Source organism: Microcaecilia unicolor, chromosome 3 (genome assembly GCF_901765095.1).
Source record: "Microcaecilia unicolor chromosome 3, aMicUni1.1, whole genome shotgun sequence".
In the NCBI taxonomy this organism is placed as follows: domain Eukaryota; kingdom Metazoa; phylum Chordata; class Amphibia; order Gymnophiona; family Siphonopidae; genus Microcaecilia; species Microcaecilia unicolor.
Genome location: NC_044033.1, coordinates 146,962,716 through 146,979,558, shown reverse-complemented (window position 1 = coordinate 146,979,558; position 16,843 = coordinate 146,962,716). Strand labels below are relative to the sequence as shown.

The following is a 16,843-nucleotide window of genomic DNA, read 5'->3' as shown; positions in this document are numbered from 1 at the left end:
AGAGCTAAACTTTGGATTTTCTAGCTGAGTAGCCTTTGAAATATCAGGAAAGATTATAATTCACTGACCACAACTCTATATATTTTTATTTTATTTTTTTTTTTTTTGGGGGGGGGGGGGGAGAATACGTCATAAGAACAGAAACTTCATCAATTTTGTTCATAAATGTAACAACTAAGGTTGCCCTGGTAGTCATAACTTCATGAAAAGCTTCAAGAAACAGTCAAATTTGGAAATTGTAGGATCGGTTTGAGCAGTAGTTAAAGAAGAAAGATAGTACAATGTACATATCAAAACAGTATCCAGATCAGGCATCTGCAATACTTTTTGAGATAATTCTTAAACAGTATTAAGAATCTTAAGATGGGTTATTGGGAAATTCAAAAGCCTAAGGTTATATACCCTTAGACAATTTTTCAAAAATTCCAAGTGCCTGTAATTACCCAGATTACTTTTTACCCTTGCAACTCCTAAGAATTGCAATGAAGAAAACTGAGAAGAAAAAAAATCACATGCTTGTTCAATCTCATTAAGCTTACTGTTCACCTCGGATATCTTTCCTGCTGTTTCTTAAGAAAAATGGATAGTTTGCTCAGTCATACGCTTCAGTAAAAGCTGATTATTAGCAGGGCTGTGGAGTCGGTACAAAAATCCTTCGACTCCGACTCCTCAGTTTATGGTACCTCCGACTCTGACTCCTCAGTTTTTAATATGTATTTTTTTTGCATGTTGACTGAAAGAGTGCAGCATGCAAGGCTGCATGTTAATGTTTGGGTTTAAAATCTATGTCATTGTGACTTTATTTTATTTATTAAAGAAACTATAAATATTCATTAATCCTAAAGTTTAAACAAAAAAACCACACATAAAAAAACATGGTTATGTTTATTGTTTTTTTTATCAAGTATAAAGTCATCATAGCATTAGCAAGTATAAAAATCTGGAACAACCACATCCTTTGGAAATTCTAGAACAACATCCTTTGGAAATTAGAACAAAATCAAAGTTAACCTACATAAACCAAAAACATTTGGAAAACCTAAAACAACTTATATATTATTTAAACTTGGCATATATAGCTGTAGAATAGCTGTTAAACATAATCCAAAATTAACTAATATATTGTTCTTAGAAACAGAATTGCTTCTGCCAGATCCTCCTTCATAGAAGCCCTTAAATCTGATTTGATTATTTTCAGTGCTGAAAACAGTCTTTCAACACTGACTTGGGTGGGTGGCATTGCTGTTACGGTTCTAGCTGCATCACTGACAATCTCTGGATAAACAATGATGGCTTCTTCTATAGTCAGTTTTGATGAGCGGTCAGACTTTTCCACTTCTTTTAATCCTTTAAAAAACTCTTGCATGAATTTCTTTATATGGACATTTACAGGTTGCTTTTCCATGCTTAACCGACATCGCTTTGCTTTTGAAGCTTCCATTTTGTCCAAATAGGCTTGAAAATTCTCTTCTTCATTTGAAGAGGATGAACCTCAGTTACCATTACCACCAGTATTTATAGCTTTAGCTTCATCCAGTGGTTTATGAGTTTCAGGTAGCAACCCTTTCATGCGAACTGCTATGTCATAGAGTGCCTGTTTTCCTGTAGCAATTTGGTCACTGCTCAACAAAATTCGGCTCATTGGATCAACATAAATAGCAGCTAAGAGAATTTGATTATCCAGCAAGAGCTCCTCTCTTTTCCTCATTGAAGATACAATGCCATCAGCAATTAACCCCCCACTTTTGTTAAGGTTATATATCAAGCCCTTCCATTTCAAGAAGAATTTACCTGGTGTTAAATCTTCATATTGCAGCTTCTTGGTAACAGCAAAAGGGTAAGAAAGTAGCCTTTCTAATTCTGTAACTTGAGCCCACTGGTTTTCTTTTAATGAAGCATTTATATTGTCCAGTTCTTCAAGAAAGTCTTTTAGTTCAAGCAAACGCTTTATCATCAAGTAAGTGTTTCCCCAGCGCGTTGCTTGATCCAAAATGGCTCCTTTTCCAGCACGTCTCTTCAGAATAGCATCTGTTTTAGGGATCCTGGCTGCAACAGCTACTTGCCTCAACTTGCTAATTAGTGTAGCCGCATGACGATCCTTCAATCCATCTCTTATTGTTAGTTGCAGAGTATGAACAGCACAACGCGTATGTTGAATGGTAATAAGCTTAGATGCTTCTTCAGCAATATCATCCAAACTTTCACAGCTTTCTTGAATTGCAGAACTGTCATCTTCTGATATTTGTATGTTGCTTTCTTCATCAACTTCCTTCATTTTTTCAATTGTGCTTAACATATTTGAAGCATTATCAGTTACAATACATAGAATGTGTTCCTTTTTAATTTCAAAATCTTCTAAAACACCTTCCACTAACTTCTGCAGATACTCACTGGTATGATGTGCCTGAGTGTCCTTTACTCCTAATGTCCGGGTTATTGTTTTTTTGTTTTCATCAGCAAATCTAACATTAATTGCAAAATAATTGACTCTGTGACGTGTGCATGCATCCATTTTAATAAAGACAAAACATCCCTTCAGACTTTTTCTTAGTTCTTCCTTCTTACATTTGGCCTCTTCAAGTATAAGTTTCCTTATACTTTCTCGTTCCAGAGAAACTCCAAGCTTTTTAGCCATTTCTCCATTTAAGCCTAAAAAGGCTGGTTGTGAAAAAAAAGATAGTGGTATACTATTCTTTACTGCCATTTCAATGATGTGGTTTTTGAATTTTTCTGGTGTCATTGTTATAGTAACTTTGTCAGCTGTAAAAAATCTTGATAGTTGTGTCTGGCCTCCAGTAGATTTCTGATCTTTTATTGACCCTGAAGTAGATGGAATGTTTTCATTGCTATCTTTCTCATTCACAGCTTCTAACACTTTAGGATGGAAACGCTGCAAGTGTCTTTTTAAATTTGATGCTCTTGTAGGTGCATTTTTTTCATAACCACTGAAACTGCTAATTGTTGCATCACATGCTTTTTCACCATCATCATCTTCTATAATACATTGACATACATAATGTTTCCCATCTGTTGATATTGTAAAGTGTTCATAAACAGCAGACTTTGTCATGTTTCCTGACATTCTTTTTGCCATTGTGAATGGTGTGCCACTTCCACTAAAATATAAAGCTCTTCTTGCAGAGAGAGAGGAAGTTGGGTGGAGTCTCTCTGCTGCCTTATCTGTGTGTGCTGAATGATCTTCTCTTGGAGCTTAAGTTCACTGTGGGGCCAGAAAGGAGGTGCTCTACAGCAGGTCAGTAAATGCAAAGGGAGACTGAGCAGAGGGAAGCTCTCCAGCAAAATAGTTCAGCTGGACTTCACACTAGTGAAACAACTAGGTACTAAGCTTTATTCACAGCAGAGAAGTACTTTATTCAAATGTATGAGGAGTCGGTACATTTTTGCCGACTCCAACTCCGACTCAATGTACCCAAAATTGCTGCCGACTCCGACTCCACAGCCCTGATTATTAGAACGTAGTCCATATATATTTTAGAGTAACTTCAGCTGGTACAACAGTCGTATCCGAAGAGCTAGAGACATCTGCTGCTAAGATGATAGGTTTAGGTATTGGTAACACATCCCAAATGTGAGGGTTTTATAGTCCTGCAGGTATTCTCCACAAGTCCTCAAAACCCACCCATTGATGCAAAGTCTCAAAGTGATACAGCCCATTCTTGACACTTGCACACTGACCTGCATGTTGTGCATTGACACTGAGGCCTCAAAGGGAATTGGAGTCAAATCACACTGTACTGGTGTTTATCTTCAGCCCTTCAGAGGAGGAAACTTTCCTGGTGTCTCAGCATTCAAGGCAGGTGGAGACTCAAACGTTGGACATCCTCTAGTTTGATTCCCACCCCCAGGAAGCTGTGACAGTGTACATAACCTTAAGCAAGGACAAATGAGGATGGGGGAGACCCTCCCCCTGTACAGCAAGTGAATAAGAAGGTGGACTCTATACATAGAATCCTGAAGACTTTGGTATTCCAGAAGCTGGTGGTTCTTTACCATTCCATGGTGGTTGAATCTGCTCTCAAAAGAGCGAAGAGGGAGAAAAGAATTTCCAGAATGCTATACTTACATCCCACATAGTGTCATATCAGCAATTTATGAGCATGCATTTGCAGAATATTGCTAACCTCCAGGAGAGGTCAGACGAGTGCCCTTAGCTGTTAGCCAAAGAGAAGGTCTGTGGGAAATGACATGGTCAGAGTGACCTATGATATTTTCAATACAGCATCTAGAGCTCTGCAATTGGGATTTGTTTCCACAGACTGCCTGGCTGTCGCCTCGCACCTCAAGCCTGGATTGCAGGAGATGCTGACAGATGAGCCATACTATGGAAATAATCTTTTTGAAGAAAAGATGCAAGATGCTGATAACATCATCAAACCGCATTCGCACACACTTAAGTCACTCTTCATGTCCACTCCCAACATGGCCTCTTCCAGGAGATATTTTAGTTGAAAGCTGTTGAGATCCTACTACTCCTACCCTCTTACTCCTTCCAGGTGACTTAAGATTCTTGTTCTCACCAGACAGGCAAGTCTCAGAAGTCCTGAACAGTTCCCCCTTTTAAAATAAGGGACAAGCTTTTGATTGGCTCCAACAGAGCATAACTTCAGTCTCCTTAACCATCCGCGTCAACCTACTGGTAGGAGGGAGGTTAAAAATTTTCCAAGCAAGGTGGCCCATTGTAACTTCAGACCAATGGGTTCTAAAGATTGTCCAAGTAAGATACCATTTGCAACTGAAAAGAATTTCTCCAATTTGCCCACCAAGATCATTGAAATTAAACTCTTAGCATTAGGAGTTGCTTACCAAGGAACTCTTCCCTTTTACAGGCCAATATGATAGAGCCTGTACCACCAGGGGAAAGAAGGAAGGAATTTTATTCCAAGTACTTTATGATTGCAAAAAGATGGTGGAAGACAAGGGTGGATTTTGTCCCACTGTAGACCTGAGGCCCTGAACATATACCTGGCCAAACTAAAGTTCAGGATGTTTCCTTTAGGCACCTTAATACTCATGATTCAAAAAGGAGATTATTCTCTGAACTTGAAGGATGCTTATACCCACATGGAGATACATCTAAGTCACAGGAAGTATCCAAGATTCCAAATAGAGAAACACGACTTCAGTATTGTACACTGCCCTTTGGCTAAATATTAACGCCGAGAGTGTTCACAAAAGAGACATTTCTATAAAGGGTCGTGCTAAGCTAGTATTGTACAACAATTGTTTTGCACACCTGAATTGTTATAGAATATTAGCAAAAGTCTGCATTTACACATCAATACTTAGGCTTGACCGCTTAATGCCAAATCAGTAGTTACGTGTGCAACTTGCAGTATTTTATAAGTGTTGCGTGTGTGTGACTAGCCCTTGGTTGACCCATGCCCTCGCTCCATGTGCACCCCCTCCCATATGCAGTTGTGTGCTAAAGTACTTAGGGGTAACCTTTTAGAATAGTCTAAGTGCACTTATGGGTGTAACTGATGTTTACCCCTGTTTTGGTGCATAACCTCTGTTCTAGTATCAAAAGTTATGCACCAATTGACACTGTATGACAGGCTGAGTTGGGTCCTGCAACTGCATTAGTGGTCACTGGACATGGGCATAACCCAGAAGATCTTTTGAGAGTGGGGCACAACCTTGATAAATCTTTTCACAATTCCCTTCAACAAGAAAGGCCCTCGGTTCTGCTCCAGACTCAGATCTCACTACAGACTAGCCTTGGATGCCTTTCTCCCTTACTGGGGGGGGGGGGGGGGGCTTTTGTATGTGTATATTTCGATACCTCTCTTAATGAAAACTGTTTTGAAACTCAAACAGGACTGAGGAACAGTGATTCTGATTGCAGCTTATTGGCCAAGGTAGATCTGGTTCCCACTTCTTCTGGAGCTTGCCTCCAGAGTGGAGCTCAGAGTGCTTTTCAACTCCTACTCAGGATAAGGAATCCCTACTACATCCCAGCTTCAGTCCCTAGCTCTCATGACTTGGATGTTGAGAGGACAGTGGAAGATTCTCTCAACCTGCCCGAGGGGGTGTCTCAGGTTCTGTTAACTTCCAGAAGAGATTATGCTAAAAGGTTATATGGCTTTAAAAAGAAGAGGTATGCAGTCTGGTGTGAGAGCAGGGCCCTAAATACATTTTCCCATCCTACACAAAAAAACTGCTTGAATAACATCAACAGGTTTACCTTCAACACCCCCTAATGGAGTTGGTCTTGAGACCTATCTCTGTTCAGACTTTAGTTGTTTATTTCATACAGGGCTTTCTTCAATTCCAGCCCCCATAAAGCTTCATGCAGTGTCATGGGATCTCTATGTCATCTTAACACAGCTGATGGTAGCCCCTTTTGAGTAACTTAATACCTGTCACCTGACATACCTAACCTGGAAGATTCTATTTTTAGTGGTGGTCATTTCAACCCACAGGGTCAGTGAGCTCCAGGCCCTAGTAGCTGGTCTGTCTTACATTAAGCTTTTCAGTAGTAGAGTAGCAAACATCCTTTCCTTCCTAAGGTAGTTTTGGAATTCCCTATTAAGCAGTCAGTTGTTCTATCAGCATTTTTCTCTAGACCTCATGCCTACAAAAGTGAAAACATTCTGCACACTTAGAACTATAAGAGCCTTGGCCTTCTGTCTGGCATAGACTAAAATCCATAGAATGTCCACCCAACGTTTGTATCTTTTGACCCAAATCGATGGGGGGGTTGCCATTTGCAAACACACTCTAATTGACTAGCAGACTGCATTGTCTTTACTAATGTCGTGACTTGGCTATCTGTAGAAGGTGATGTCATGGCTCATAATGTTAGAACTATGACTGCTTCGGTACCCCACTTGAGATCAGCCTCCACGGAGGAAAATTGCAGAGCTACAGCATAGTCTTTAGTCTACACATTTCACATTTCATTGCTTTTGGAACAGTTGGTTTGGACAGACAGCCTTCCAGAACCTATTTGGAGGTCTAAAATCCATTATTTATTTCAGTTCCAGTCTGCCTTTTGAAAATAAAAAAGAAGTGAGTATAAATAAGAGAATAATTGTTAAAGACAGCCTGGTGGCTAGGGGTGCTAAGATGTAAGAATATCTTATCTTGTTTGTCCTTGGAGAAAACAAAGTTATTTACCTGTAGCAATTTAATTCTATACACTGAAGATTAGATGGGCTAAAGTCTCGCATGACAGTAGCAGACAGGAAGACATGCCCATGCTCGGTGCAAAGCTGTAAAAAGTTGTAGTTTTTCAAGCTGGTGAGCGTTTCCGAGCAGGCTTCATTGGGTGATGTTGCCCAGATGTAACAAAATTAATCTTGCTGTCCTCAAAGAACACCTACTACAGGTAAGAATTTTGTTTTCTTACACAAGTTTGCTGCAGAGCTCATTTGCATTGGTAGCAGGTCTGTTTGAAAGAGATGCCAGTATTAGTACATTGGCCCTGTTAAGATGTTCTTGTAAAACTGATCCCTTTTCATTTTTGTTGTGACTAGGAAGATCCAGATATTGTTGGTGCAATCTATGGTCGAGGAATAGCATATGGAAAAAAAGGACTGCATGTAAGTTTGTGATGGACAATTCTATAACTGGATGCAATTCCCTTCCACAAGAAAGGCCCCTTGCAGATGGATACCTGATATTATCTTCAGCTCTCTGTTCCCCATACTTGGAGTCAAAATATGGAACTCTACCTATTTAGCCCCATCAGAACAGGAAACAGCTACCTCAGCTTTAGGAAGAGGCTAAAAACCTCTCTCTTCCCAAAGACTGCTTCATAATAATCCATCATTTCTACTTCCTAGTAACATCCATTATACTTTCCTTAATATTTTTTGTCTCCTGAATTACACCAATGGTCTCTAGTGTTTTTTTTATACCTCATACTATCTGCTTTTGTCTCACCTAGAATGTAAACCACAGTGAACCCTGGAAAGGGGATATTAGCGATATATACAAGAATTGAATTAATTGGTCAAGAAAGATGATAGTTTAATTATTTCCCTTGATGGAAGGCCTTGGAGAAGGTTAAAAGGCCAGATCAAAATTTGTTTTTAGGGAGAATTTTATTTGATGGATTAAAGACTTGTAATTGAAGCTCTCAACTTTTGTCTGGGTTACTAGGCAGGCCTTTGTTCTCTAATACCGGGTAAACATCAAGGATATTACTAACTCCTTCTTATATTGGTTGCATTAACTGTAGAAACATCTGTAGTTTCAGTTAGGAATTCAGACTGAATAGCAGAGGCTTTGGGTGATAGAAAAGCAAAGTTACTTACCTGTAGCAAGTATTCTCTGAGGACATATAGGGCTTATATTCTCACTAGTGGGTAATGCAGCACTGCATTGCCCGGTGCAGGCTTTATGACAAGCCAAAAGAGCTTTTGCAGAGCGCAAGACATGCTTTTTGTGAGGGGGCTTTGACAGTTTAGTTAGGAAATATTAAAGATTCATAGTTATCACTATTTCTGCACCACAGCTGAACAAGGTTTGCTAGATAAATGGCACTCTGCTCTCCCTCTCATCTACAACACTGTAATAATCAAATCAGGAATCGAAGTTTAATTTTTTGCATGGTCATGATTAGCATAGTGCTACAGCTAAACCCTCAGGATGGCTGGTTTACTCACTATGCCAAAGCAGCAGCAGTCTAATATAATTATTACTTTCTTTCTAAGGATATTAAGAATGCTGAGCTTGCATTATTTGAGCTGAACCAAGTAATAAGCCTAGAACCAGACCACCCAGAAGTATATGAACAGCGAGCTGAGGTGAGTCTCTTAATTTCTTTAGAATGAGATGAAATAGTTCAGTGTTTTGCCAGGTGATCTGCTATTTCTGTGGACTTTTATCTGAATGAAAAGTAGCCTTTACTGGAAGCTTTGATATGAGCTTTCATTTGCTAGTACTCAAGTTACTCTTATAATAAATTGACTGATGCTTAAAGACCATGCTTCCCTCTGAAACCTAAGAAAAGTATATTTAATCTAGCAATGAGGTGTCCCTGTTGCATGATGGTAAGGGGAATCCTTTTCCTTTTGGGGTCTATAAACACTGGCTTTGAAGTATTCCCAGGTCCAGCTGACTCAAGGGGCAGAATCCAAGTTTTGCAGTGGAATCTCTTGTTTTATACCACAGTGCAAAGCACTGGCTAAGAGCTGGTTGTGTGCAGTTTTTATGAAATATCACGAAGTAGAATATTTTATATAATTTCTAAGCAGAACTGTTTATTGCCTCCAAAGTTGTGTACTGGTGGTGGTGGTTTTTTTTTTTTTTAATCTCATCTCAAATTTTGTTGGTGGTTCTTAACCTTTCAAAATAAGGTTTTGAAAAGATTTCCACAGTTAGAATGCTTTTTATCTCTACAACTCACTTGTTTGAAAATTGCTCAACCTGTTTGCAGGTAAAAGTATGCTCTTTGTTCCACAATGTGCATACTTTATCCACATTTTAATGAGGTGTTCTGTGGGAAAGCTAAGTTGGATCGAAAATTGTACACACAGTTGAGAATTTAGTTTTGTTGGAAAAAGAATCGACAGCAAAAATCGGGTATAAATTTCTGGATACTTTGTCCATAGGCAGTTTTCAAAGAGGCATGCTTACTTTCACTTTAAATTTTGGGGCAAAAACGTGAGTAAAACTTCCCCACAGATTTGCAGCAATAGGGGTAGTTTGAAAATGATCTCTTTTAAATGTTTGAAATGTCTTGGCTATAGCTATAACAAAAATTCATAATTAACAGCAAGCACTTTAGGGACAATTTTCAGTTGGCCATTTAGACCTAAATGTATTTTTTGCTTGCTGTTTATGTGGGTGGCTGAGCAAGGGTAGAGTAGGAGACGTATATTTGAAAATCAAATAGGCCTATTTAGTTTTTATACTATCTAGCTATCTACTTATCATTTCCATAGCGCTACAAGGCATACGCAGCGCTGTACTGAGATACACTTTTCTTTTAAATCCCATCATATTTTGTGTCCTCCATTCAGGAGGACTGCTGCCAATTTAATTCATCAATAACTTCAATCGATTGTTACTTATGATCACAAGTAACAATCGATTGAAGTCACCGATTAATTAATTGGTGCAGTCTTCCTGAAGGAGGACACAAAATATGGTCTGTGTTGGACCCCAAGTTTGAAATTTAAGGGGATAGTAATGCTTTTAAGAGGAACTGTTTTGCATAGTCACCAATACTTTTGATTTTTGTTATCTTTTATACTTTATGTGCACTGAGAACATTAAAGACACTTGAAAAGCATTGGAACGTAGATTTGTGCAATGATTAAAATGACTGAGACTTGCTGTCCATAAAAAGACCGTGAGGCTATATAAGTGTCAATGGTTTATGATTAACCCCCAGATTCTATATAGTGCGCTTATATTTAGGCACCAATATCGGCGTGGATTCTATAACACTGCAATAACTTAATTGGCTTAAGCTAATGAGCGCTGATGACAGCACTTAATAATGAGCACTAATTGACTCTGATTTGAATTTAGGTGCACAACTCGCTAAGTGTATTCTGTAACGATGTGTGCTGAAATTCTAACGTGCTGAGGCAAAAAGGGGTGTGGTTGTGGGCATAAGTACATAAGTAATGCCATACTGGGAAAAGACCAAGGGTCCATCGAGCCCAGCATCCTGTCCACGACAGCGGCCAATCCAGGCCAAGGGCACCTGGCAAGCTTCCCAAACGTACAAACATTCTATACATGTTATTCCTGGAATTGTGGATTTTTCCCGTCCATTTAGTAGCGGTTTATGGACTTGTCCTTTAGGAAACAGTCCAACCCCTTTTTAAACTCTGCTAAGCTAACCGCCTTCACCACTTTCTCCGGCAACAAATTCCAGAGTTTAATTACACGTTGGGTGAAGAAAAGTTTCTCCGATTTGTTTTAAATTTACTACACTGTAGTTTCATCGCATGCCCCCTAGTCCTAGTATTTTTGGAAAGCGTAAACAGACGCTTCACATCCACCTGTTCCACTCCACTCATTATTTTATATACCTCTATCATGTCTCCCCTTAGCCGTCTCTTCTCCAAGCTGAATAGCCCTACCCTCCTTAATCTTTCTTCATAGGGAAGTCGTCCCATCCCCGCTATCATTTTAGTTGCCCTTCTCTGCACCTTTTCCAATTCTACTATATCTTTCTTGAGATGCGGCGACCAGAATTGAACACAATACTCAAGGTGCAGTCGCACCATGGAGCGATAAAACGGCATTATAACATCCTCACACCTGTTTTCCATACCTTTCCTAATAATACCCATCATTCTATTCGCTTTCCTAGCCGCAGCAGCACAATGAGCAGAAGGTTTCAGTGTTTTCTCCGAGGACAAGCAGGCTGCTTGTTCTCACTGATGGGTGACGTCCACGGCAGCCCCTCCAATCGGAAACTTCACTAGCAAAGGCCTTTGCTAGTCCTCGCGCGCCCATGCGCACCGCGCATGCGCGGCCGTTCTCCTGGCCGAACCGGCTCGTGTTCGTCAGTCTTCTTTGTCCGCGCTCGGTACGGTCATGTTTTCGCCGTGTCGCGCCCTGGAAAGTCGACCTCGCGCGTCATTCTTACTTCGTGTTAAAAAAAAAAAAAACTCTGTGTGGAAGGAGACTCTTCGGTCTTTTTCCTTCCGATATTTCCAGTTGTTCGCCCCGGTAAGTTTTCTTTCGTCGTCGGGGTAGGCCGCTTTTAGGCCTCGGGTCGAAGTTTTCTTCCCCTTGTTTTTGTGGTGCCTTTTCCGCCATTTCGACTTTTGATCTCGCTGGCGTGATTTTTCCGCCCATGACATCGAAGTCTCCCAGCGGCTTCAAGAAGTGCACCCAGGCCCCTTACACCAAATTTCATCATAACAGAGTAGTCCTCCGCACTCACCCTAAGTTCTTGCCAAAGGTTGTGTCGGAGTTCCATCTGAACCAGTCAATTGTCTTGCCAACATTCTTTCCCCGTCCTCATTCCTGCCCTGCTGAACGTCAGCTGCACACATTGGACTGCAAGAGAGCATTGACCTTCTATCTGGAGCGGACACAGCCCAACAGACAGTCCGCCCAACTGTCTTCCTTCCATCCAGCATCTGTCTTCGCTCTTTCTCTGAAATCCAGTGTCTGCCCTCTCTAATGTCCCTTCCATCCAGTGTCTGCCTTCTCTCTCTGTCCCTTCCATCCAGTGTCTGCCTTCTCTCTCTGCCCCTTCCATCCACCATCTGCCCTCTTTCTCTCTCTCTCCCCCTTCCACCCACCATCTGCCCTCTTTCTCTCTGCCCCTTCGATCCGTCTGCCCTCCCTCTCCCATCCATCCAGGGTCTGCCCTCCCTCACGCTCCCCCCCCTTCCATCCAGGGTCTGTCCCCTCTCTCTGCCCCCTCTTTTCAGCCCCCTCTTTCCACCTGCACCTAGTTCCAGTTCCAGCCCACATCTCCCACCTGCCACCCTTTTCAGCCCCACTATCCCACCAGTCCCCAGCCCATTTCTCCCAGCCCCCAGCCACTTCTCCCTGTCCCCTTTTCAGCCCCTAGTTTCAACCCCAGCCCTTTTCTCTCACCCAGTCCGAGCTTCAGCCCCAGCCAGTTCTCCCTGTCCCCTTTAAAGCCCCCAGTCCCCACAGTTTCAGCCCCTGCCCCTTTTCAGCCCCCAGTTCCAGACCCCTTCTCCCATGAGCACTTCCCTCCCCAGTCCCCTTCTCCCCTCTGAGCACCCCTCCTCTGAACTCCCCCACCCCCTCACCAATCCCCATTCTCCCCTCTGAGCACCCCCACCCTCTCCAATCCCCATTCTCCCCTCTGAGCTCCCCCACCCTCTCCAATCCCCTTCTCCCCTCTGAGTACCCTTCTGAGCACCCCCACCCTCTCCAATCCCTTCTCTCCTCTGAACTCCCCCACCCCTCCCCAATCCCCTTCTCACCTCTGAGTACCCTTCTGAGCTCCCCCACCCTCCCCAACCCTCCCCAATCCCCTCTGAGCACCCCCACCCTCTCCAATCCCCTTCTCCCCTCTGAGCACCCCTCCTCTGAACTCCCCCACCCCCTCTCCAATCCCCTTCTCCCCTCTGAACTCCTCCCCTGACCTAGTCCCGTCCCCCCTCCATTGAAGCCACAGAGCCCTCTTCTCCTGCCACCGCCTGCCTTTTTCTTTTTTTTTTTAAATCCGTGCAGCCACGCAGGCAGCGCTTCGGCTCTGCCCTGTGTGTGCTGCTGTGAAAGAAGTAAATCGCCAGTGCTGGCTTCGGGCCTTCCCTCGATGACCCGCCCTCTTGTAAAGTAACTTCCTATTTCCTCGAGGGCGGGACATCGAGGGAAGCCCCGAAGCCAGCGCTGACGATTTACTTCTTTCACAGCACACGCAGGGCAGACGCGAAGCGCTGCCTGCGTGGCTGCACGGATTTAAAAAAAAAAAAAAGGCAGGCAGTGGCAGGAGAGAGACGCGACGGAGCACCCCCACCCGCGGACAACCGGGGCGGACCGCCCCCACCGCCCCACCCTTGCTACGCCACTGTCAACCGGTTCCCCTTTGTCCACATGTTTGTTTACTCCTTCAAAGAATTGAAGTAAATTGGTCAGGCAAGATTTCCCCACACAAAAGCCGTGCTGACTCGGTCTCAGTAATCCATGTCCTCGGATGTGCTCTGTAATTTTGTTTTTAATAATAGCCTCTACCATTTCCCCGGCACTGACGTCAGACTCACCGGTCTATAATTTCCCGGATCTCCCCTGGAGCCTTTTTTAAAAATCGGTGTTACATTGGCCACCCTCCAATCTTCCGGTACCACGCTCAATTGTAAGGATAAGTTGGATATCACTAGCAGTAGCTCCGCAAGCTCATTTTTCAGTTCTATCAGTACTCTAGGATGAATACCATCCGGTCCAGGAGATTTGCTACTCTTCAGTTTGCTGAACTGCCCCATTACGTCCTCCAGGTTTACCGTGAAGTCAATAAGTTTCTCCGACTCGTCCGCTTGAAATACCATTTCCGACACCGGTATCCCACCCAAATCTTCCTCGGTGAAGACCGAAGCAAAGAATTCATTCAGTCTCTCCGCTACGTCTTTGTCTTCCTTGATCGCCCCTTTTACCCCTCGGTCATCCAGTGGCCCAACCGATTCTTTTGCTGGCTTCCTGCTTTTAATATACCGAAAAAAAATTTTACTATGTTTTTTTGCCTCTAATGCTATCTTTTTTTTCGTAATCCCTCTTGGCCTCCTTTATTTGCGCCTTGCATTTGCATTTACACTCCTTATGCTGCTTCTTGTTATTTTCAGACAGTTCCTTCTTCCATTTTCTGAAGGCGTTTCTTTTAGCCCTAATAGCTTCCTTCACCTCACTTTTCAACCAGACCGGCTGTCTTTTGGACTTCCGTCTTTCTTTTCTAATTCACGGAATATGTATGGCCTGGGCCTCCAGGATGGTATTTTTGAATAGCGTCCATGCCTGTTGTACAGTTTTTACTCTCTCAGTTGCCCCCCTAAGTTTTTTTTACCGTTCTTCTCATTTTATCATAGTCTCCTTTTTTAAAGTTAAACGCTAACGTATTTGACTTTCTGTGTACAGTTACTTCAAGGTCGATATCAAAACTGATCATATTATGATCACTGTTATCAAGCGGCCCCAGTACCATAACGTCCCTCACCAGATCATGCGCTCCACTATGGACCAAGTCTAGAATTTTTCCTTCTCTCGTCGGCTCCTGCACCAGCTGCTCCATAAAGCTGTCCTTGATTTCATCAAGGAATTGTACCTCTGTAGCGTGTCCCGATATTACATTTACCCAGTCTATATTTGGATAATTGAAATCACTTTCTACCAAGATTGCAGACTGTTGGCAAGCAGCCCAAGTTAATATCAAGCCATGCAATAAATGCGGAGAAAAAAAGACATCAGGTGTGACAGTCTACCTCTTTGTCAAAGGACAAGCCTTTAGTATAACGGGGAGACTGTCTCAATCACGTGTCTTTAAAAAAACTCCACAATTACATTGTGTTTAACTACTGCTACCTTTATAATGGTTACACCGCATAGCTTGCTTGACAACAACTGCAAAGGAGATTCAACTCCTACTTTAAATTTCAAGAAGAACTTGGAAAGAGTACTTATCTTCACCGGAAAATCTTTTGATTAATTAACTCCGATTTCATCTGTTTGTACTCCACATATGAATAAAGTCCCGACAGGGAAACCCTGTTTCGCCAACAATAAGCTGCTTCAGGGGAATGTTCAAAAAATCCAAGCTTCTGAATCTCTCACCATTTTTGGAGATGGTGAGAGATTCAGAAGCTTGGATTTTTGAACATTCCCCTGAAGCAGCTTATTGTTGGCGAAACAGGGTTTCCCTGTCGGGACTTTATTCATATGTGGAGTACAAACAGATGAAATCGGAGTTAATTAATCAAAAGATTTTCCGGTGAAGATAAGTACTCTTTCCAAGTTCTTCTTGAAATTTAAAGTAGGAGTTGAATCTCCTTTGCAGTTGTTGTCAAGCAAGCTATGCGGTGTAACCATTATAAAGATAGCAGTAGTTAAACACAATGTAATTGTGGAGTTTTTTTAAAGACACGTGATTGAGACAGTCTCCCCGTTATACTAAAGGCTTGTCCTTTGACAAAGAGGTAGACTGTCACACCTGATGTCTTTTTTTCTCCGCATTTATTGCATGGTTTGATATTAACTTGGACTGCTTGCCAACAGTCTGCAATCTTGGTAGAAAGTGATATTGTTTGATTTGATATTCTACCTTCCGGTTTCGATATTAAGTGATAATTGAAATCACCCATTATTATCACATTGCCCATTTTGTTCGCGTCTCTGATTTCTTTTATCATTTCTGTGTCTACCTGCTCGTCCTGGCGAGGCAGACGGTAGTACACTCCTATCACCATTTTTTCCCCTTTTATACAAGGAATTTCAACCCACAATGATTCAAAGGTGTGACTTGTGTCCTGCTGAATTTGTAATCTATCTGAGTCGTTAATATACAATGCTACTCCTCCACCAGTCCGGTCCACCCTATCACTACGATATACTTTGTACCCCAGTATGACAGTGTCCCACTGGTTATCCTCCTTCCACCAGGTCTCAGTAATGCCTACTATATCCAATTTTTCATTTAGTGCAATATATTCCAACTCTCCCATCTTATTTCTTAGACTCCTAGCATTTGCATTTAGACATTTCAGAGTATGTTTGTTGTTCCTATTTGCATGATGATTAGTACCTGACACTATTGATTTGCCATCTTTTGTCTGATCTTTAGTTGTATGTAAGGGCACCTGGTCTACGGTCTGTTGTGCAACCTCACTATCCAGAAACCCTATCTTCCCTGTTTGTGAGGTATCTTTGCAAGATACCTTTTCCCGAACCATGCGCTTTTGAGTGACTGTCAGCCTTCCCCCCATTTCTAGTTTAAAAGCTGCTCTATCTCCTTTTTAAATGCCGATGCCAGCAGCCTGGTCCCACCCTGGTTAAGGTGGAGCCCATCCTTTCGGAATAGGCTCCCCCTTCCCCAGAATGTTGCCCAGTTCCTAACAAATCTAAAACCCTCCTCCCTGCACCATCATCTCATCCACGCATTGAGACTCCAGAGCTCTGCCTGTCTCTTGGGCCCTGCACGTGGAACAGGTAGCATTTCAGAAAATGCTACCCTAGAGGATCTGGATTTGAGCTTTCTACCTAAGAGCCTGAATTTGGCTTCCAGAACCTCTCTCCCACATTTTCCTATGTCATTGGTACCCACATGTACCAAGACAGCGGACTCCTCCCCAGCACTATCTAGAATCCTATCTAGGTGACGTGTGAGGTCCGCCACCTTTGCACCAGGCAGGCAAGTCACCAGGCGATCCTCACGTCCACCAGC

The 16,843-nt window shown here is 42.4% G+C and overlaps 1 protein-coding gene across 1 annotated transcript in view; it reads left to right on the top strand.

Moving 5' to 3' along the window:
- TTC13 (tetratricopeptide repeat domain 13) overlaps positions 1-16,843 on the top strand; it is a 182,176-nt gene that overhangs the window by 35,354 nt on the left and 129,979 nt on the right. The window contains 2 exon segments of the mRNA XM_030194686.1: positions 7,500-7,565; positions 8,682-8,774. Of these exon segments, the coding sequence (XP_030050546.1) occupies positions 7,500-7,565; positions 8,682-8,774 (159 nt within the window).